The sequence below is a fragment of the Leptopilina boulardi genome, unplaced genomic scaffold (assembly GCF_019393585.1).
Source record: "Leptopilina boulardi isolate dan_hultmark-lab unplaced genomic scaffold, ZJU_Lbou_2.1 LbouV2_194, whole genome shotgun sequence".
Classification (NCBI taxonomy): Eukaryota; Metazoa; Arthropoda; class Insecta; order Hymenoptera; family Figitidae; genus Leptopilina; species Leptopilina boulardi.
This window is the reverse complement of record NW_026137745.1, coordinates 20610-43233: the sequence shown is the minus strand read 5'-3', so window position 1 is coordinate 43233 and position 22624 is coordinate 20610. Positions and strand designations below refer to the sequence as shown.

The 22624-nt window shown below is 27.3% G+C and overlaps 2 protein-coding genes across 3 annotated transcripts in view; one reads left to right on the top strand and one right to left on the bottom strand.

Moving 5' to 3' along the window:
• The window catches only part of LOC127278031 (uncharacterized), a 124739-nt gene that overhangs the window by 82914 nt on the left and 19201 nt on the right, over positions 1 to 22624 (top strand). The window contains exons 1-2 of one of the 2 annotated variants that reach the window (XM_051299526.1): positions 16682 to 16872; positions 20940 to 21073. In XM_051299526.1, coding sequence (XP_051155483.1) covers positions 16695 to 16872; positions 20940 to 21073 — 312 coding nt within the window. In that variant the 5' untranslated portion in view covers positions 16682 to 16694. Of the gene's footprint in view, positions 1 to 16681; positions 16873 to 20939; positions 21074 to 22624 lie in introns of those variants that run through there. The other variant, XM_051299527.1, reaches the window with a different exon arrangement.
• LOC127278030 (uncharacterized) lies at positions 678 to 16290 on the bottom strand. The gene is made up of 6 exons (XM_051299525.1): positions 16190 to 16290; positions 14903 to 14965; positions 12065 to 12169; positions 9732 to 9887; positions 8868 to 9020; positions 678 to 4939 (listed from the first exon to the last, which is right to left on the bottom strand). Exons 1-6 carry the CDS (start codon positions 16190 to 16192, stop codon positions 2663 to 2665), a joined length of 2757 nt encoding a protein of 918 aa, XP_051155482.1. The 5' UTR covers positions 16193 to 16290; the 3' UTR covers positions 678 to 2662.

The window sequence follows — 22624 nt, the reverse complement described above, 5'->3', positions numbered from 1 at the left end:
TATTATGCGCGGACAGTTATTACTCAACAAAATGCACTAGTCGATTCAAATGACTTGAAATTTTTAAACACTCATTTCTGAACATCTTTCTGCCTACACACAAACACTTTTCACAAATTGTGCCCACAAACTATTGAGACGCATCATCTAAATTATCTTAATTTAAAAGATGTTTTTAATTCAGATATAATATGATTTACTATATGACATACTATTGTATGTCTAATCAATGGTTTATGGGTAAATTTTGTGTGAAGCGTCTGTGAACAAAAAAAACTTGTGCAAAAATGATTGTTTACAAATTTCATAATATTATTTACGTATGTTTTAATGCTCTGAACACCTTTTTCAAAAGAGAAACATTTTATTTCAAAGTATAAAAACATTATCACATGCACAACTTTGAATTACATACAACAAATTAAGAATTTTTTTACAATTATAAATTGTATTTTTATTTAATTATGTCAAAGGAATATTAACATTTGAATAAATATTCTAAATAATAAAGAAATAAACGTATATCAAAATATCACAATTTTTATATATTTTTTACATGATACTAAATACTTTCATATAATCCAACTGTAGAATATATTATTATGATTTTATAAAACTTATAGAATGATGAAAAAAGTCGGAAAAAGACGAAACGCTTAAATATTCGTTTCAAAATTTTTTGAATTCATAAGATTTGTTATGTAAAATAAGACTACCGTTTCCATTTCCAGTGATTACAATTGCAAGTAAGATAATTATAAAGATTTAAAAATATATTATTGTATATTCAATATCACTAATTGAAATTTTTTATTTAACTTTTGTTTACCATACAATTCCACAATACGCGATATTTAATTGATAAATTGATTCATTAAAAACTATGTAAGTTAAATGTGACGTATCCAAATTGTAAAGCTTTCATTGAAAAATGTATCGGAAAAATAGTTTTATGAAATGTAAGATTTGTAAAAATAATGAATATTACAATTTTGTGAATAGTGAAAGACGATTTGAGAAAAGTGTGATGCTTGATATCTGTGATGATTAAATGAACCGATTTGTAAAGAAGTTACGTGCAAAAAATGAACATAATCTCTCAATTTTAATTTTTAATACTGATAGTGCACCATTATTTGAAAGTTTCACCTACTCTATTTGGTCAACTTTTGTAATATGAAACCAATTACTAATAATTATTTGTACAAAAGAGAATGCAATCAGTGCTTACAATCATGAAAATAGGTTCAAAATAAAATAATATATGTGAAAAATATTTTAAGGAATATTAAATATTCCCTAAAACCAGTACCAGAGAGTAGAAATAATAAAAAAACTATAAAACATATGGGGTTGACGTGCAAGAAAAAATTCTTTTCTTGCTGTGAACAAAAGCTTCTCAATTAATAAATTTAATTAACATGGAACAGCAGAATAGCTAAACAGTTTGCAACAATGTTGTTTGTAAGTAAAAGAAAATCCGGATTGTTTTTCAAAGAATTGGTTGCAGAGAATAATAATGATTTATATATAATATTAAAGCACCGAATCAAATATTTCGGGTTTTTGTTGAAAGAGAAATTGGAAAGCAAGAGAATGAGAGAACTGGACATTATTCTTTAGCGTGCCCATTCTTCACAAGTAATAACAAAAGATATTGTATTACATTGGCCTTTATTCATTGAAGCAGTTTACTTTTTGATGTAATAGGAGATAGTAAATTTGGAGATGAATCTAGCCGACCAGTTGTTACATCAATTTGTTTCAGAAGAGGATGTAATTTATACAAAAACAGTTATAACTTCATTAACCTAATATATAATTGGGGACCCCTTTCGACTCTCAATACATATGAGAGTGTGTAATGAATGTGGTAATGGAAAATTATTGAAAGTTATTTATGCTCCTAAAAGGGTACATCATCAATTTACACGTATTGCAAGAACCAGGTAATCATACCCCCTAAAATGTTTAGTCAAAAAAATGGTGCAACTATGGGTAATGATGTCTCTTTAATTAAATTATAGTCGGTCTTCGGTGCAAGTTCTCCCGTAGATTTTTTAGATTAAAATATTATATCTCTCTGAGCGAGCTGTTATGTATAAAAAAAGTTGTTAGGCAAAATTGTTTGTTATATTCATCAGATAAAAATAAACCAATAACTGTTTTTGCACAATTGTATGATGGAGATTATGTAAAGATGATTACGTTTATAGTAGAACCATGAAATGGCACAGAAAAAGTAAACCTGTAAAAAAATTTGTCTTTCTACATTTTATTAAAACCCTATTGCTTTTCTGTCCTTAAATTTACATATTTTAATAGAAAAAATATTGAGTGTATAATGGATATAAAAATAGAAAAATTTTTTTTGACATAAGTAGAAAATTTGGTTTAATGTAAAAAAAGAAGGGTGAAAATTATTTCTCTTAATGCCATTGCATTAGAAAGTACTCCAGAAATACTTTGCAATTCACTGTGCAAAGATTAAAATCTGTAAAGTTTTATGACAGACATACGAATTTGACAATGTCAATTATTAAATATTTGAAATTTCGACTTTATCATTTAAAGAGAAAATACTTAATATGCAAAAATATCAGTCATTTAAATTCAATAACTTTCAAAAACAATGTTTCGTAATAAACATGTTTTTTTTATCTTAGTAGCTATAGAGATTAGGAACTGCACAAACATAATTTTTTTTGCGGATACCTAAATGAACACAAACTTTCTCCAAATTGACAGTTGGCATTGCTATTTCATCGCTTGATACTGCTAACACTTTCTGCAGAGCTTTATAGTTATTTGTGAAAGCAGATTGAGTACTCAAAAATTGACATATTATAAATTCTTGTTTTGAAATTGGATCTACAATAAATTCTACAATCTTAATATATTTTTCATCGACTAATTTGCCAATCGTGTTATCAGAACGTTCATTTTTTTTAATAGACGATAAATACAAACATCCATCTTTTACTAACTTTTTATAACAGCGTGCTCGCTCTGACAAATTTAATTTTTCTCTCCACATCGAATTAACATTTGAAGATTTCCCGAAGTATCGTAAACTATTTACTTTTATTGTATTTTTTATCATAGATGTACCTAATTGGGTACATAATGATTGAACATCTACTTGTGCTCGTGGATAAATTAATTTCAGCAGCAAATTGTAGCTGGAATTCAAATTAATGCTACGACATATTTGGTGATGAACACCTTTTGCAGCATGAACTGATTTGAGCAATTGACAATTCCCTGATTCAAATGCAAATGCAGAATGTGCGAATAAAGGCCCCCAATCTAAAACACTTTTAGACAAATGCAATAAGAGATGAACATTGAAAGTCATTGCAAATTGCGAATACAACTCTTCTGTACCTACGACAAATTCATGAAGTAGGATGTCAGCATGATTAAGTTCATCAATTGTAATTTTTGATTGCAGGAGTATATACAAAGCTTCAACCAACTTAACCCAATGTAGTACGTATTTTTGATCAAAAAAAAGTTTAAGTATAGGTGTACTGTAATACAGAACCCAATTCTCCCACTCGCGTGCTTTCCAGAATGCTTTATCTTTTAAGGATCTTGTGAGACGACCAACTTGATGAGGGGCTTTTATAGACTTCAAAATTCCATTAATATCATCAACTGTTTTTTCATTAACAAAACTTGATGACACCTTATTTGTTCCAAACCATAGATTAGCAAACTGTTTTCCTATACCAGAAATAATGTGCATATAGTCGGGAACAAAACCGTCAATAATGTTAAAGCTATTTAAATTTATCAGTCGAGATACGTTTTTGAAACCAAAACATGGCTTTTCCTCGCTACCTTCGATCATATGTTTTTTCGAATCCTTCTCATTACGATTTGCTGCAGTAGTATCAAACAAAGGATATTTGTGACTTCCGCTATTCGGTTTTGACTCCTTTGCCACCCATTTACCAGGATGAAGACACCAATTGCACCCATAATAGCCATTAAATTGCATAAGCCCCTGCAATGGAGCCCTTGCAATAGAATCTACGCAGCAAATTAAACAGAAAATTTTAGTTAAATATCCCTCAGTATTTATGTTACATTTTAAACCTTCGGTGGATAATTTGTTCATATCTTCTACGAAAGGTTTTAAAAAAATATTCATGTTTGGCTTGCTTCTGCCGAACCATAAACCGACAACAATTAATTCGGATGTCCTGACTGAAAATGGTAATTCATTTAGCATAATGTATATTGGCCAGATAGAATACGCGGAACTCTCGAAAAGAGGTGCTCCATCTGTATTAAAAGTAACCGAGACAAAGCGATTTTTGTCAGCAGGATCTAAACTTTTTTTAAAACGTCGATAATTTTTACCATCATAAATATCTCTCATAAATTCATCTGTTTGTTGGACATTCATCACATCATTATAATATTCACTGTTAGCTTCTAACAATTCTTTTATCCGCGATGTCGGGTCTAAAGTTACAAAAAAATTTTTATACTCAGGATCTTTAACATTGACATTAATATTGCATAAACTACAATGTTTTTGTAAATCTTTACTTTTAAAAATTCCTATATCAATCCCACATTCTGGGCATAATGCATGGAAAGTAACGGTATTTAATGGATTGAATAACTTATCAATTAAATATCGTGAATCTGGAAGAATGGGTCTCGCGAAAATACAATTAATAAGCATGAAAAGGTTACAAACAGCAGATAAGCCGAGGGAGTGAATCAGAGCATATTTTACAAGTAGCAGCAACAATTCACCGATGCTTACTTTAACGTCGACATCTATTCGTTGAAAAATATCTTCCTTCTCTAAAAATTTATGTAATTTTTCGAAGCCTCCATCATCTGAATTTTCATTTTCCTCTTCTTCACCCTCCTCTGGATCACTTTCATCCAAAAACTCAAATTCTATGTTTCCCAACTGAAATTCAATAGTTAATAAATTTTAACAGTCCTAATGTAGTCTACCATAAGATGGTATTTTAATAGAATAATTGATCAAATGTGACGTGTCGCGAAGAAAGGAACATAAGAGTCCCTTGACTTTGATGTTATTTTTGTGTCAGTTTTTCATTCATCAATTGGTTTTTCTTAATTTTGTAACAATACAATACGTTTTTATTAAATATTTTGGATGTAATTAAGACTTTAAAAGTATTTGTGTAAATTAAAAATTGATCCCCTTTGTACATTTTTATTTCAAAAATTACAAACATAACCCATGATTTTTGGACTCTTAGGCTTCTTTCTTCGCCACGCGTCACAAATAAATCGCTGATTGAGGAATTCCAAGTCAGCTAAGGAAGAAAATATAAAGAAATTAAATGCAGCATTCAAAATATTCCTGTATTCAAAAAATGAAAATTTTGAAAATTAATAATTTAAAAATTTGCCCCCCTCCCGCAAAAAAAGAAAAAATACGTATCTCTTTATTCAGTACAGGAAAAAAAATATATATTTGGCTGATTTCAAAAGTCAACTAAACTTTCACTTGAAATTGCCCATATGCATATTGTTACCAGTATATAATAAAAGGCTGTATATATATATTTACATACCGATATATATTAGGGTGGCCCTTAAAAATGACATTTTGTAATTTTAACCATTTCCACCCCTAATTTTGTCACAAATCGAAAAAAAATAGATGCGTATTTTTTTATTTTTTTTTTAATTGATATTTAGTGGTGAAAAAAAAATTGGTGGTGACTTAAGCCCAATCCTGTTTCGCGACAAAACAGTTTTGAGTGGTTGCGGTGAATTATTTTTTTTTACGGCCAATTCTTTTCACTTGAATTGTTTGAATTAATGTATATTGACCGGATTTGGCATTATAAACGAGAAAAAAGTTTGTTTTAAAGAGTAAAAATGCTGATTACGTGTAGGAAATACGGAATTTTATTAAAAAGTGAAAATATTAAATCTGACAGGCACGATAGATTTACCATTGGGTTGAGCATGCTATTAATTGCGCCGATACTGACAGAAAGTTACTTAAATGAGTAGATAATTCAAATAATAAATTAAATTCAAAAGAATATAATTAATTTAAATTAGCTAAATAAAATTTATATTAATAGATTAATATAATAGATTAATAAAAGCAAATTTAAATTAATTATATTCTTTTGAATTTAATTTATTATTTGAATTTTCCACTCTTTTTAGTAACTTTCTGTCGGTATCGGCGCAATTATTGATAGCATGCTCAATCGAATGATAAATCTATCGTGCCTGTCAGATTTAATATTTTCACTTTTTAATAAAATTCCGTATTTCCTACGCGTAATCAGCATTTTTACACTTTAAAACAATCTTTTTTCTCGTTTATAATGCCAAATCGGGTCAATATACATTAATTCAAACATTTCAAGTGAAAAGAATTGTCTGTAAAAAAAAATAATTCACCGCAACCATTCAATATTGTTTTGTCGCGAAACAGGGTTGGGCTTAAGTCACCACCAATTCTTTTCGCTTACGGCCAATTCTTTTTTTTTACTGGGTATAGAAGCACAGGATAAAACTTTATTTAGTTGAAAATAAGCGTAATTATTATAAAATAAAAGGTAGTCTAAAGCGACAGTTTTCTAAAGAAACAAAAAGTTGTACTGTTTGAGTATATCAGACGCACGGACGTTAACAACCACACTGTAAAAAGTCTAAAAAATTTTTCCCAGCGACGGTAATTTTCATTTAAAATCTGCAGTAATACTACTACTTTTAATTTAGGGAAAATACGTGCAAAAAATGGAAAAATACCAAATACTGTAATTTTCCTATTTTTAATATGGAGATTTTCCGCTCGACGGTAATTTTGCCTCGTTTAAAGCGGGTAATAATGATACCCACATTCAAAGAGGCGAAATTACTGTCGACAGTGAAACTCCAGCGGATGGGAAAATTCCCCCTAGCGAACGTAACCTTACCATATTTATAATGGCGATTTTTCAAAAAAATTTTACCGACGAAAGGAATATTCCTATTTTAAATGTGGGACTTTTGTTTTGTCATATAGAAACACCACTTTTATACTAGGTAATAATAGTTCCCTCATTGAATGCGGTAAAATTACCTAAAGATTTTTTACAGTGCAGGTCGGAGGTGAAAGTTCTGCGATTGGACGGTCACTGTTAGAAAAAAGGGAAATTTCTTTCTCAATTTTCTACCCTTTCCTAACAGTGATTGTCCAATAACTGAACTTTCGCCTCCCACCTGGTGCGGCCGTCTCATTTGCTGTGCTTTGCCTTTTCTCAATTAAATTCTATTATCTTTCTTTTAAAAATTTTCCGTCAATTTTCTGTCAATTATAATTTTCATTTCTTTTGTGCTTGTTTATTTCCTACTTATTTTGTCAAATATCTCACTTTGATCATTGATTTATTTTTACTTCCTATTTTAATAAATATATTTTAACCCTTAAAAATTACTATTTAAAAATGTATCTAATTTACATAAAAAATTTTCCTTCAAAATTTACATTTTAAAAAAGTATTTTATAATCTACACTTTCTTTTAATTATTAAAAAAATTATTTAAACTAATATGCATAATTACAACATTAAATTTGTAGGTACAATTTTAGATAATGTCAAGCAGATAAAAGATTATGCAATATTTATTTTAAAAAATTAGTTTTTTATTTTTCGACAGTTTTTTGATTTTTAAAAAGCTAGCGCCTGAAATTCAACAATCGCAGCTCCATCTATTTCTTTGCTTGTGACTTATCGCAATTCGATTTTGCTATAATAGCAATTCGATTATTTCGATATTCGATCTTGCCCATGCCTCCATGCTTTTTTTCTTGAAGGAAAATTGTCACTTTAGTCTACCTTTTATTTTATAATAATTACGAATATTTTCAACCAAATAAAGTCTCATCCTGTACTCCTATACTTTAATTTACCGTTTTCATAAAGAAAATGTTAAATTTTTATTTCCTATTCAAGAAAAGGCTGTTGCAAAATGTGTATGGTTTGTTTACATTTTGTCTTTGTATACATTTTACAACTTGGACAAGACCTTAAGTTCAAATAATTTGAAGCAAACATATCTTCGATGCAAAAAGTTAAGCCAAGTAAAAATTATCTTAGTTCTCGAAGCAATTTTTCCGTTTTAACGAATGTAAATAAGTCACTTTAGTGTTTTATAATTTGAGACACAAAATTTAGACGGTGAAAGTGTCTACGTTCAAGTCATTTTAACTAATTTAAGACGTTTTGTCGGATTCGTGTAACTTCGGACAAACTTCGGAAATATTCATCCTGTCTATAGTCATCTTTGTCTCAAATACTCTTCTCTTTGTCTAACATAACCAATTTGTTTCACGTGGTTAATTAATTTATTGTTTATAGTTGCACAAACAAAAATCAGATTTAAAAAGAAAGAAACTTCCAAAGTGAGAATTGTTAGATTATGTATCAAGTAGGAAATTCAGTCTGCAATGAAGACACTTCTAGTGTCTCAAAAAAAGTCACTTTTAATGTCTTCCTAGAAGACATCCCAAAGCGTCTTAAAAATGAGGACAAAGTGTCTCAAATGAAGACACCTGTTTTTGCAGTGGAATCTTGATCCAAATATTAAGAACTTTGTCCGGGAACCAAATTATGTACTTTTTGTACGGTGTCATTCATGTAAATCAAATTCATTTTTTAGCACATTGAGTCTTTGTTAAATTTTGATTATGAAAATTGTGAATAATTATCAGCGAGTAGGGGATACCGGAGCTGAACGTTAAGTTTACGTCGTATAGATATCTCATGTTTATATTTGAAATTAAAGAGTGTAATTTTCACATAATTTTGGTTTGTGTTAAAAAAACAAGAATTGTGACTATTAGATTTGATTCGTACCTCTGCAGTTATATTATCAATGTTTCTCCGATTTGACTCCTGCTCCTCAAGATCATCTTCTTCTAATGTATGATTTTCAACAATGGATTTTAAATGATTTTTAAATTCATTAGTCCAAGTTGGGACAAATTCATCGCTTTGATATTCTTCAGCCTACAGAAAATACAGAATAATTTTTAAATTGTTTTCTATGAACTTAAGAACTTTACTAGAGTGACGAGTACAATGACCGACACCCACAATTAAAAATCGCAATTAATATAGAACAAAACATTTTTAATATATATTTAAAAATATTAATATTATAAAATACAATCATTGAAAGCTATTAAAATAGTAGTAATATCAAATTTGTTTATATTTCGGATAAAATTTTACTGTCTGTGAAGATAACCTCAAAAACTCATATTTTAAGGTTATCCTCACACAAAGTAAATTGTTGTGCAATATATATAACTCCATAAAATAGATTTATTCATTAAATTTGTTAAGCAATTTCTCTAAACTCTTCCAGTTTTTACTTTCTGACATTGTCTATATATACACAAAACCACATACTTTTCTTTCATTTCTTTCATACTTTTTTTCCAAGATCTATCTGAATTTACATAATAGTTTATGTTAAATTGCAAATTTATTTCACTTTTGTAAGAAACAACTATGTGATGAAAATTTCTGAAAAAAATCTTATGTTTCTAAAATGAGCTAAAGAACAAACTACGAGAATTTAATAAGTTTCTCTCATTCTCTTATATTGCTAGTGACAATCCTTAATATACGAACAATGTATTGTTTTATATTATATTTTTTGTAATTTTTAATTGAGGGCGTCGTTCACTAAGTGGTGTCGGTAATGTTATTTACCTGGTTATCAATTTCAGCAATGTTGTACTCTACTTCCATGTTTTGACAGTAAACTGATGTTCTGCTGCATTCTCCTGTATGTTCATTCACAGTCGGATGTTCAATTTCATGATCATCATTATCAGCATCAGATAAACTTTGCCATTCTGGAGACTCCTTTTTTAAACATTTTTAAAAATTGTATAGGGTTTACATAGACTGGTGATAAATTCATGCCCAAATAACACAACTTTTTACACGTAATTTGACACGATATAGGGCACGGTAAGCTAACCAATATCACACCACAATATTCAGGCGAGATTATAACATTTTCACTGACGACAATTTTGCATAATAACTTTATTTAAGGCAATATTACCTTTAAAATATTGAGAAAACATTACGCGACAAATCAAGGCAATACTGCCGTCCTGATGAATAATTCGCTATTACTGTGAAAAATGAGTTTTCCATACTACTGGATTCTTTACGAAAAAAGCAATCTAGCTATAGTAATATTATTCATAAATAATAATTAATGTAAGAGATAATTAGTCTTTAATTACTCAACTTTCGTGAAATCATTTTAAAAAGACCAGTACTTTGTACAAAATGTACAAAATGTTCCATAATAAGTGCAGGCAGTATTGTCTAGTACTGCCAAGAAATCTGGTTTGACTTTGATTAAAATCCGAATACCGATGGGTCGTATTGCAAGTATCGACTCTTGCGATAAGGATTGTAATCGAATATAGACCAATTTTTCTTGTTGGAAAAGTCGGTAAGTACTTTCATTCTTTTAAATTAGGCTGCGACCCGGGTGAAAATACCAGCCCGGTTTACCGCCCGAAAATTCGCCTGGAAATCCGGGGGGCTATTTGAAACTTTTCGCCCGGATATCCACGTGGAATTTCGTCATCTGTTTATCCTTAAGAGATATTCAAAAATGGACATCAAATTTGAATTTCACGATTCTGCACGATTTTAAAAGAGGCTATCTAACATATTTGAGATCTATAAGGAATTTCCGGAAATCCACCAGGAAATACGCCTGGATATCCGTTTGGACATTCGCTCGGTATTTCGTCTGGAAATCCATCCAGATTGTATTCCGCTCGGATTTCCAGGCGGAAAGTTTCAAAAAGACCCCCGGATTTCCAGGTGGATTTTCCGAGCGGATATTTTCACCCGGGAAGTACCGACCCTATAACAGTAATGTCACTTAACCGTAAAAGTACAGAGCATAGAAAAATTAGTTAATACCAAATGTAATTATTTTAATGTCTTGAATGAAAAGCTGCTTTTATGAGAAATGCGTTTCTTTAAATATCTTGAAATCACTCTTTCCGACTTTCTTTATCAGGACGGCAGAATATTGTTAGGAAATATTCATGCAACATTCGATTGAATCCTGTTATCCTTAAAGTTACCGCCATTGTAATATTACCGTAATATTGCTTTTTTAATATTGCAACTCCTACCATACCATAATATATCAAGTTCTGTGCAAGAAGTAGTGCTATTTGGGTGGTATGAAAAATAAAAACATAATTAAATCGTCTGGTTAGCGCAACAACACGCTTATTCCAAACAAGAGGCAAGAAGGTGCCAACTCAGAAACTAACCTTTTTGGCAAATTTTAAATTGTATTTGGAATTTAAAATTCAAGTAATAATTACCTTAATTTTGTTTCCCTGCAAATACCTTTTCCATATTAATGTTCTTTTAATAAGAGGAAAGTAAATTATTTGAAATATTGATACTGTTGACAAAATAAAATTTGACAGAAAGGATTAGTTTCTGAGATGGCACCTTCTTGCCTCTTGTTTTGAATAGGCGCGTCTGTTGTGCTAACCCAACGAAATGATATTTGACCTAAATATGTTGCTTGTATCAAATATTTTAATTTGATAAAAAAAAACTTTTTGTTTTATATTTCCATTTGTTCATAATACAGTAAATTAAATTACAATATTAATTTATGGTGATAATAATATTAAATAATTAATACATTTTTCAATATTATTAACATTATTTAACATTGCGAATCTATTGACCTATATATTGTACATATTTTATTTTAATTTATAATATTATCCTATATTTTTAATTAAATGAAAATTTAAAAATTTAATATATTTTATTTCTTTTGTTTAAAATTTTCTTCTTAGTACCAAGTTATATTATCTGTTTGTATTTATATTATTTTTATAATTATTCATATTTTTTAATAATTTACTTGATTTGTAATTTTATTTGCATGAAAACCATCTCCTATGAGGAAGCACAATGTTCGCGAAATGAACATAAATGTCTTTTACAAAGACGGACCCTCTTCTTGTTTACTATACCTTGCCAGTAGATGGACGATAAATTTTTTTCAATTTTTTTGAGCGTAGAATGTTTCTCTGTTCGGATGCAGAAGAATTGGGAGAACTTTCCCAAGAGGAAGAATGCTGTAAAATGTATATTATTTTAGATTAATATTAATATTGGAGATGTGTAAAAAGCTCAAATATTCAAGCCCAATCGAGCCGTAATGTGTAATATTATAAACTGACAATTGAGTAAAAAATTTTCAAATTTAAAGTACTTGAAGTTATTTAAATTTTTGAATTAGGGAACTCTAAGGAATTTGAATTTTCAAATGAGTAATATAGGGTAAAGTGGGGCATAAATAATCACTTAAGGGATTTTTAGTATAAAAAATTTATTTAAAGAGATATCAAAAAATGCTTAGAACCGTTTGAAAACTTTACTTTTTAGCTACAACTTAACTGTGTGTTTTTTTGTAACTCGATTCCGTTTCGAGCTACAGAAATTTGAAAAAACCTTCTTTTGCAATGCCGAAAATAAAGATGAGGCGTTACACGGAAAAAAATTATATTTTAAAATGTAATAAATAAATTATTAAACCTGGGCTGTTCGATGTCTATAATAAAATATTCATAGTGGTAGAAGCACATTGTCACAGCGAAAAGAATTGAATATTTTAGGTTATTATTACATTCTTTTCGTTGTGTCACTTTACTAGTGACTATTCATATTTTGGAGCAAAGATAGAGTAGCCCAAGTTTAACAATCTGCTTGTTGAATTTTTAACCCTAAAAGGAGTATATGAATTTACTTACCCTCTAAGAAATGAATAGGGTGTCTAAACACCCCAAATTTGAATTTTGGTTCAAAAAGTTTCTATTTCACGTAAAGTCAATTATATATATACCATATATATAGTAAATTTTATTGGATTTTGTAACAATGAAAACAATAGTTGCATTTATTTTTTAAAAAATTTAAAAAATATTGGAAAAAACTTTTAAAACAAAAAAAAATGCAAAATTAAATTTAAAAAAGAAACACGAAGTTGAAGTCCACAACGTTTATAATCAACGAATTAAAAAAATTAATATTTTTTCATGTAAAAATAGTAACATTTTTTATCAAAACATTTTTCTTAATTTGAAATTGTTGACAAAAAAAAGGTTGTAAAATTTTTTTCAGATTAAAATTTTTCAAATATTGTAATAAAAAAATATTTTCCTGTTTAAATCGTTGATCAAAAACATTGTGGACTTCAACTTCGTAAAGAAACGTAGTTTCTCAAAAGTTTTACTAATGTAAAAAATATCTTGAATTTTATAAGGTCAATAGAAACACTTTTAGGAAAAGAAATAAGTTTTTACATTTCTTAAAACAACATTGTCTTAAAAAATCCAATAAATATCATTATCATCATCACAATTACATCAATTACATCAAATGTATTAAAAACTATTACAAACAGTAATAAAATATATTATTGTATGATAAAATATATCAACAAATAAAGAAACTTGAAATATTAAAATTTCTTTCCTTTTATGCTTAAAACGCAATTGACGCAGGCCAAGTTTTATTAAATGAGTCAAAACAAGTAAGCGAATATATCAGTATGACATTTGAGTACTTTACTCCTATAATAGTTGTCACAAGAATCTCTAATTTGATGTATAATTTTCATTTTACATGACAAGTATACAGTGTGAAATTGACTTTAATCGGATTCACAGTAACGTCCCACCCAACACAAATTAATAACAATAAAAATTCAATATTTACTACAAAGTTTTCAAAAAACACTTCTTTTTCACACTTTAATATATATTTAATAAACCCTTCAAACAGAATATTCATTGTTTCATTTTCTCAAAACAAATTATCAAAGATAGGTCTCTTTTTCTGCCTGTAGAGTGGTGTTACCCCTTAAGTCTTATATCATAACTCTTGGGTCTTAATTATTAAGGCACAAGTTCAAGAACTATTAAAGGACACTCGAGTTTTAAAAAATTGATATCTTTTAAAGTGGAATAAACTTGTTTATAAAAGTTTTGAAAAGTTTTAATGTTTTACTGTTGAAGCAAAATTATTTTGAGTTTATTATTCTTCAATATGTTATATATGTTATAGAAAAAAATTTAATTTAATTTCCAAGTTAAAATTCTCTTTCTATTACAAAAAAATTCGAAATTGGAATTCTTAGGTAATTATATTCAATAAATTATTTACTTGTTTTTAAGTATAAACGAGTATTAAAAAAGTGAAAAATTTCATTTATTTTCTATTATTTTCAGAGAGTGTGAAAATCATAATTTATTAATATTAGATATACATAGAAATATTGTCAAAAAATTATATTTTAATTATTTCAGAAAATTTTTTCAAGTCTGAATCATGACAATTGTTCTGATGCAAATCTTCAAGAAAATCAACAGTTTATTAAAGATCTGCATTAAGGGATTTGATATCAAACAATTTTTTTATAATCTTTTTTATATCCTACTTCATCATATATGAATTGATCAATTTTTTTATAATGTGAGAAAGGGATTAAAAAGTATAATGTTTACTGTTAATTTCAAAACCTAATATGGTACTAAAATAAGTCGAAAATTTCTTATCTTTGTTATAATAATAATTATCACTTCTGAATACTAAATGTTTCTTAAAAGAAGAATAGTTGTGAGAAAAATATATTGGGCACACTAAAACAAGTTTATATGAGTAATTAGACTGTTTTATCTAATTAGAATACTTTAGTAAAGAAACTTTTAAAAACACTCTCATTTATTAATCCTTTGAAAGAATTCCAGTTTCTCTCGACAGAAAATATAGTAACTTATTGACAATTATATTGTATTAATTTATCTTACCATATCAACCTCATCAGCGTTTTCAAAATTTTCAATGTCAGATGAACTGTTTGACGGTTCGTCCTGCAAAATATCTTCTTATTATTTTTTTTGATACAGCAATTGAAATTTGTTTTATTAACAAAAAGAATTGTAAGTTATATTTATAGCAAAAAATAGCATTTTGTTTCTTAAAATTGGATACAAAGTGCAATAATGGTTATGTTACTTTAATGAAAATTCGAGCTGTGTAAATTTCTAAAATTCGGTCCTTTCCATAAGAATTAACATGGGCACGGTTCGATTTGAATTTCAAGCCCAGGCAAAATTTAAATTTCCGAACACCTCTAACGAAAATACAAAAAATATTGAAAAACAATTATTTGAAAATAAGTGTACGTCCGCGTGAAAAGGGATCACTTTGTCGATTTTATTTTAGAAAATAATCGCAATTTTCTAAAATTGGTTCAGATTTATTATTTTTTTTATTATTGGAAACGAAACTAGAAACTGTCACACATTAAATTATGCCCTTACGATGACTTTATCGTAATTAAAATAACTAATAATTTTATTTTTAATTTTTAACTAACATGGAAACAAATGGTAGTTTGAACTTTAAACTCGTTTTTTTCTAAATTAGGTCTTTGGCACTTCTTACTTTGAACCTCCAGAACTTTGCGATTTTTTCACTTTATAGGGGTCTAAGATCGCTCAAAATGTTCGAAATTTAATCAAGAATATACTCATGTAGATAAGTTCAATAGTGCCGAAGTGGTCCCTTTTCTTAATAAAATCAATGTTTAATATATTAGTTTTGTAAACAAAACCTGTTTTTACTTTCAGGTTATGTTTAGAATGTTCACAATAAAAATATAATATTAAACATTTTCACGAGAATAATTGAGCCATACTTATAAATAGAGTTAAATCTTTTCTAAAATATGCTAAGAATGTGGTGATTGAGGTTATGTCTATAATGTTCGCAATAAACATATAACTACATTAAACATTTTCACGAGAATAATTGAATTTTTGTCCATATTCATAAATAGAGCTAAATCTTTTTAAAAATATGTTGAGAATTAAAAAATTAATTGCATATTTTCTTATCTCCTCATGTTCACTGGAAAAAAATGGCTTGTACAATCATTGAATGGTTGTGACGTACGGACAAAATATAGAATTTCCTATTAACTACACTGAGAAAAATGTCTTGGAAATGACAAATCGATTTTATGCGCACAAGCATTAATTTTATTTATATATTATTAACTCTTAAATCACATTATATACGTTAATACATACCATTTCAAAAATGATGGCGAGTCACTAATTACACAAACACATGAAAGACACAAAAAATCCACCTGACAACACTTTCGTCTTATTAATTTCTTGGCACTGGCAGGCACTCACAATGTATAGCAGAAGCAAAGGTATATTGGCAGAAGCAAGTGACTTTAGAAAAGGTTGTGTTTATTTCCATGAATTTCTAGAAAACTGGATTGGCGTCCAATCTTTACGCGCGTGTCGGAATTCGTGAGAATTTGAATATCTTGTCTACCACCCCCTGTAATTGTATCTTCATTTCTATTGGTTATTATATTTGTAGTGGTAATGAACAGTGTAGGCATCGCTGAGCAGGAGTGTACGCGCATGTCGCACACACTGTCATGTTCACACCAACACAGATTAAGTATATTTTTCCCAACGAGCCACATGGTCGACGTATGCCGGCGTTTTAACGTTTGTAGTGATAGTGCTGAATTATTTCTCAGTTTTTTGTGCCTGTTTTTAAGAGTGATTGAAAATGGCAGAAAACACGCACGCATTTGTTCAATATTACTCGGATAAATCGACAGATATAGTCGAGATTGGACAATTTGAGAATTGCAATGTCGTAACAGGAAAAAAAGCTCAAGTGAAATGGTTCAACGATCAAACGAAAAAAAATGAACACTACACGGCCTATATTCATTTTCTAGGAAGTAAGTATTTAATATTAATGAATAAATTGATAAATAACATTACAGTGTTTTTTTCTTTCTTTAAATTTAAATCTGTAAGAATCTTTCGAAGTAGTATTTAGAAATTAATAATAAAAGACAAATTAGATTCAACTTGTTTTATTTAATTTTCATTTCATTATATTTCTTGGGTAAATATTATAAATGTAAAAAAGATTTCTCTTGTTTATAAATGTAATCGATAGTAATTTTTGTTTTTGAAGAAATACCTGCGACGATATTTGTTAAAGTGAAAGTTTTGATTCATGAAAGTTGTAAACATCATAATGAAAAACGTATTTATTATCTGAAAATCTTAAAATAATTTTTCTTGGTCTCTTGTTAACTATTTTCATAAATGGAAAAAAAATTTTAATTTCCTTACTAATAATCGATATTTAATTTTTCATATTCGATATGCATTTTAATGTATTGTAATATTTTTATGAATTTTGAAAAATAAATATTTCCAAATTGTTAAATAAAAAATCAATACTATATATCACATAAGAAAACGTTAGTATTCTCTACACATTTTTTTAAAAATAAAATTGTTAATAATAAAACAACACGCTATTGGGAAATAAAATTATTAAGGACCTTTATACCCTGAAATACAGACCTCCAGAAATAAGTAATTAATGAACGTTTAAATAACTGATAAAATATTATTAATTGTATTTTTTGAAAGAACGAATATAAATTTTCAAGAAAAAAATTTATTTATCTATACAATTTGCATATGATTAAAAATTTCTGTCATATCGCTTCTACAGAATTTTTTTAAAAATGATTTAATTTTAATGTAACATGGCTTATTATTTTCAGAAAATGATTCTCTACAACTTAACCATGGGGATTTTTAAACAATCAATCCGTTTAGAAAATATAGCTATTTTTAAAAAAAAATTTTTAATTCTTTTAAACAAATAGCCATATTTTCTAAACTGCTTGATTGTTTAAAAATCCTTACGGTTAAGTTGTAAAGAATCATTTTTTGAAGAAAATAAACCATATTACATTAAAATTAAATATTTTTAAAAAAATTCTATGAAAGCGATATGACAGAAATTTTCAATCAGATGCAAATTTTATAAACAAATAAATTTTTTAGGTTTTAAATTTTTTTTCTTTAAAATTTATATTCCTTCTTTCAGAAAATACAATTAATAATATTATTTCAATTATTTAAATGTTCATTAATTATTTTTTTCTGGAGGTCTGCATTTCAGGGTATAAACGTCCTTGAATAATTATCATAAATTTTTTTTTGTTATTTCTTAGTAATTCAGTTTGCTGTTCTTAATTATTCGATTTGTTATTAATAACCGCTTAAATTGAACAAATTATTAAAAAGCAGACAAAACAAGAAAGAAAGAAATATATTAAATGCTCTATTCTTTTTTTCAGACGATATTTTTATTAACTGTATTGTTTAAAAAAATATATGGAATAAAAGTCTTGAAAAATGAGTAAACAGACAGAATATAATCAGTGGCTACTTTGGATAATATAAATCACATATAGATATACATACTAATGTGAACGAAGTTGAAGTCCACAACGTTTTTGATCAACAATTGAAAAAAAAATATTTTTTTCTATTACAATTTATAAAAAATTTACACCAGAAATAAAAATTTACAATCATCTTTAACATCCATTTTAAAAATAAAAATGTTTTAAGCAAAAAATATCTCTTTATTTTTTGTTTGAAAAAATGTTAATTTTTTAAAAATCGTTGATAAACGTTGTGGACTTCAACCACGTCTAATGTGAGGAGAATGTGTAATAGATGTTTATTTTGGATATTTTTTGAACCCTTTCAAACAGTGAAATTTTTTTAAATTCAAAATTTATTTCTTTATTGAAGATCAAGATTATTTTGAACTTTTTTCCAACAGTTCTACTGTCATTCAAAAATTTCATTTCAATTAATAGAATTTAAAAATTATTTTGAATACACGAAACACGGGTCTCGGATATTATGTTTTTCTCGACTAGTTTTAACAATTACTATTGTTTCGACTTTTCTTTAAAAGATTGCAACCACATTTTAAGTATAAAATGCAACTTATTTTCATTTTTACAGTTTGAAAAATAACTATATAGACAAATCTTTCAAAAATTATTTTTACACAATTTTTTTAGAAATAATTAAATTTTTAAAATAAACCTATAATCAAAAATTTTGAGTACTTGAAATTTTCAAAAACTTAATTGAAAATAATTGATTTTATTAGAATTTTTAAAAAACAACTTGTAAAAAATTGTAATTGCAAATATCGAAAATAATAAATTTAAAGTTCAAAAAATGTAATTATCAAATCTCAAAAATTTTAATGAAAAATCCGTAAGTGTAAATTTTAAAATGAAAATTAATGTAAATTAGCTTTAAAAAATTGTATAAGAATATTTCTGAAAAAAGTAATTCTTACAATTTTCTTTTTTTCTAAATTGTTTAAAATTGAATTATTTTTAATATTTTCAATTACCTACTTCAAAAATAGATTCAATAAATAATAATAATGAAATTTCTTAGGATAATTTGAACATTTTTGTGAAAACAAGCATGAGGTTCCTAAAGTTGGCATCGATACTCTGCATCATAAACTATTCTTTGTTATTTTTAGTGATAATATTTTAATAAATTGCATCTCTTTCATTTCACCCAAAAAGTAAAAAAGCTTTTTAAGAGTACCTTTTTGCCTTAAACCTTGGGAAAAATTGAACGATTTTTTTCAGTTTCTCGAGAAAAATATTTTTCGATACTGAACATTTTCAGTGAGAAGAAAACCATGTGCGTTCTAGAAAGGTTCCAAAAATATTTTTTGAAGTTTTCATATACACAAAATAATGTTCTGAAATATTTTAAGATCAGGAATGTTCAAAGAATGTTCTGGAATATTATTTAGTAGACATGAAATATTAAAAAAAACATTTTATGAGCGTTTTTAGAACGATCATGGTTTTTTGCAATGGGTTACTGTCACGAAAATAACTTGTATTTAGAGATTATTTTGCTATCTTTAATTAGGCATTTTCACATTATAAAAATGTGTCAACTTCTGCAAATAGCAATATTCGATATTAAATTATTAAATTAATAATTATTAAAATAAGCACTGCAACTGTAGCAAACAAATTTTGAATAATTTCAAAAAACTTTTCACCCAATACTGAGATGGAGAAAAAACCTTCCGAAAATATGTATCATATTTCTCTCTACTAATAAAAATAGTTACTAATAATAGGTCGTATTATTTAAAAAATGTGTTGTCGATAAGCTAGACACAGTTTCTTGTGAACAAATTTTCTTTTGAACGTTTTGTGAAACGTGTTTTCTATAGTTTGTATGTTGCATAAAGAAATAGATTTAGTTATATTATGACATGAATTATAAAAATATTGAAAGAGAAATTTTTTTAAAAAATCTATTTTTCAAAACAAACAGAAAGTTTTTTATTTTTATGAATTGGTTAACAGGAGTCTAAAGAAAAATAATTACTTCACATTATTGATAATTATAACTTAGAAAAATCGTTTTAACAGAAACATTTTTTTGGCGTAAATATTTCAAACGCTTTTTTAAAACTTATGATAATTGTGAACAGTTTTTGTTAGATAAAAATTATGATTTTATGAGTTTAAGTAATTCATTTGAGAAATTCAGTAGAGAAGTATGTAAATTTCGACTTCATTCACAACGAAACAAAAAAAGTTATCTAGTGGGCAAAAAACCATCTTTGTTTTTAGAACGTTTCTATAACGTTTTTAGAATGTTTCATTTCTGTCAAATAAGGTATTAAGAACGTTTAATGTTTTTAAAACGTTTTAAATAAACTTTAAACGTTCTTAAAATGTAATTGAGCAAATATAAAACGTTTTAAAAACAAAGATGGCTTTTTGATCACTGGGTATACTTAACCCCAAATTGAAATTCAAGAATTACAAACATTTGTTATTATTTGTTACAAATATTATTTAAAAATGTATTTTTAGTTTTATAAATTTAAATAATTTTATACATTTGAAATATTAATTTACAGCGAGTGAAGCTGACATTGAAAGACAAATTCAAGAATTTGAAGATACTGGAAATAGGTTGAAGTTGCCAACTTCAAGAACTGTTCTATCTTTGGGCGGCAACGTTAGCGATGATGATTTACATTTAAAAGAGAAGGTAAAAATAAAACTATAATTATTATTTTTAATATGACACTCGCAGCATCTTTTCAAACTACTTAGCTATCCAGAGTAGACCATTTGTATAATGATGCAAAAACTAAAATTTTTTGCAAATGTCTAAACAATTAGTGAAACAAAATTTTACTTTGTAAAATTTATAACTGAAATTTTAATATATTGATTGATAATATTAAGGTATTTCGCTCACTTTTTTACTTGGAAAATTCGATTTTATTAAAATATGTGTTATGTTTCGAGTAAATGTTCCTTTAGGCAATCCTTTTTCCTCGTAAAAATTTTGCAACCCTTTGCTGTACCATAATTGAGATATTTGGATTTAAATTTTGATCTTTTAACAAAATTACATGTAAAGTTCAAAATTTGTATTCAAATATTTCAATTACCGTACGATAAAAGGTTCTAAAATTTTTACCTGAAAAAAGGTTTGCATAAAGGAACATTTACTCACAATTTCAAGAATATTTTAATAAAATCAATTTTTTCAAGTTTAACGTGAGCTGAATACCTTATTATGATAAATTACATTTCTGAAATTTAAATGCTTCAAATTATTTTATGAATTGTGACAAACATAAAAACTGCTGCCAAGTTATGTTTAAAAGGTTTTATCTGTCGTCACTTTGTGAACACTTTGCTTCCTCATAGAGAATGAAATAAACTATCTTAATATTTTACCTACTAATTTCATTACTCCACAATTTCACTACAAATATTCTATAAGTTAGGTACAATTTTATGTTTTTCTAAAAAAATCAAAGAATTTTTATTTTTGAAAATAGAATAACTCTGCCATTTTTTATCATAAAAGGTTCGTTAATAAGTCAATCGGTGCGTTTTTCAATACTCTACAAGGTAGTTATGGGTCCCCAGCACGACTTACATTAAAAAAATGGTTATTTTTAGTAAAATATAGTAATTAGTATAAAAACTATTGATAGTTTCGTTTTGTTTATGTTAGTAGATTTGTAAAAAAAACGCATTTGTGAAAGAAAATTTAATTAATTTAATTTTTTTGGTTTTAATTCTTGTCCCGCGTTTTTGCGTCATGGTATAGCCTTTTTATAAAATAGCATTTTTTTACATAAAAATAAAATCGAAACTTCACTCAATATTAGTTAAAAGCAAGAATAAGCTCTCCTAAGTGAATTACTAAGAGGGAAACTGCTTTCAGAAATAATTTTTTTGTTTTTCATACATCAAAAGCATCATATGTGCATAGGGAATCACAGAATCGTCATGGTATAGCCTTCAAATATTTCGCAATAAAAATAATGATTATTTATATTTTATGTCAACTGAAGTGTAGTAGTATTAGTTCAGTGAATATAATTAACGTAAATATGAAACAGATTGAAAATCGCCAATAAATTGTTGAAAAAATCAGTTTTTCTTGTGCGTCATGGTATAGCCACATCGTCATGGTATAGCCGTTTTGTCATTGCAAGGCTTTTCTCCATTGAACGGTGTGTTTCACTGAAGTATCTATAAGTGCACATAGAAAGTCAAGCAAAACAATTTGTTTTAA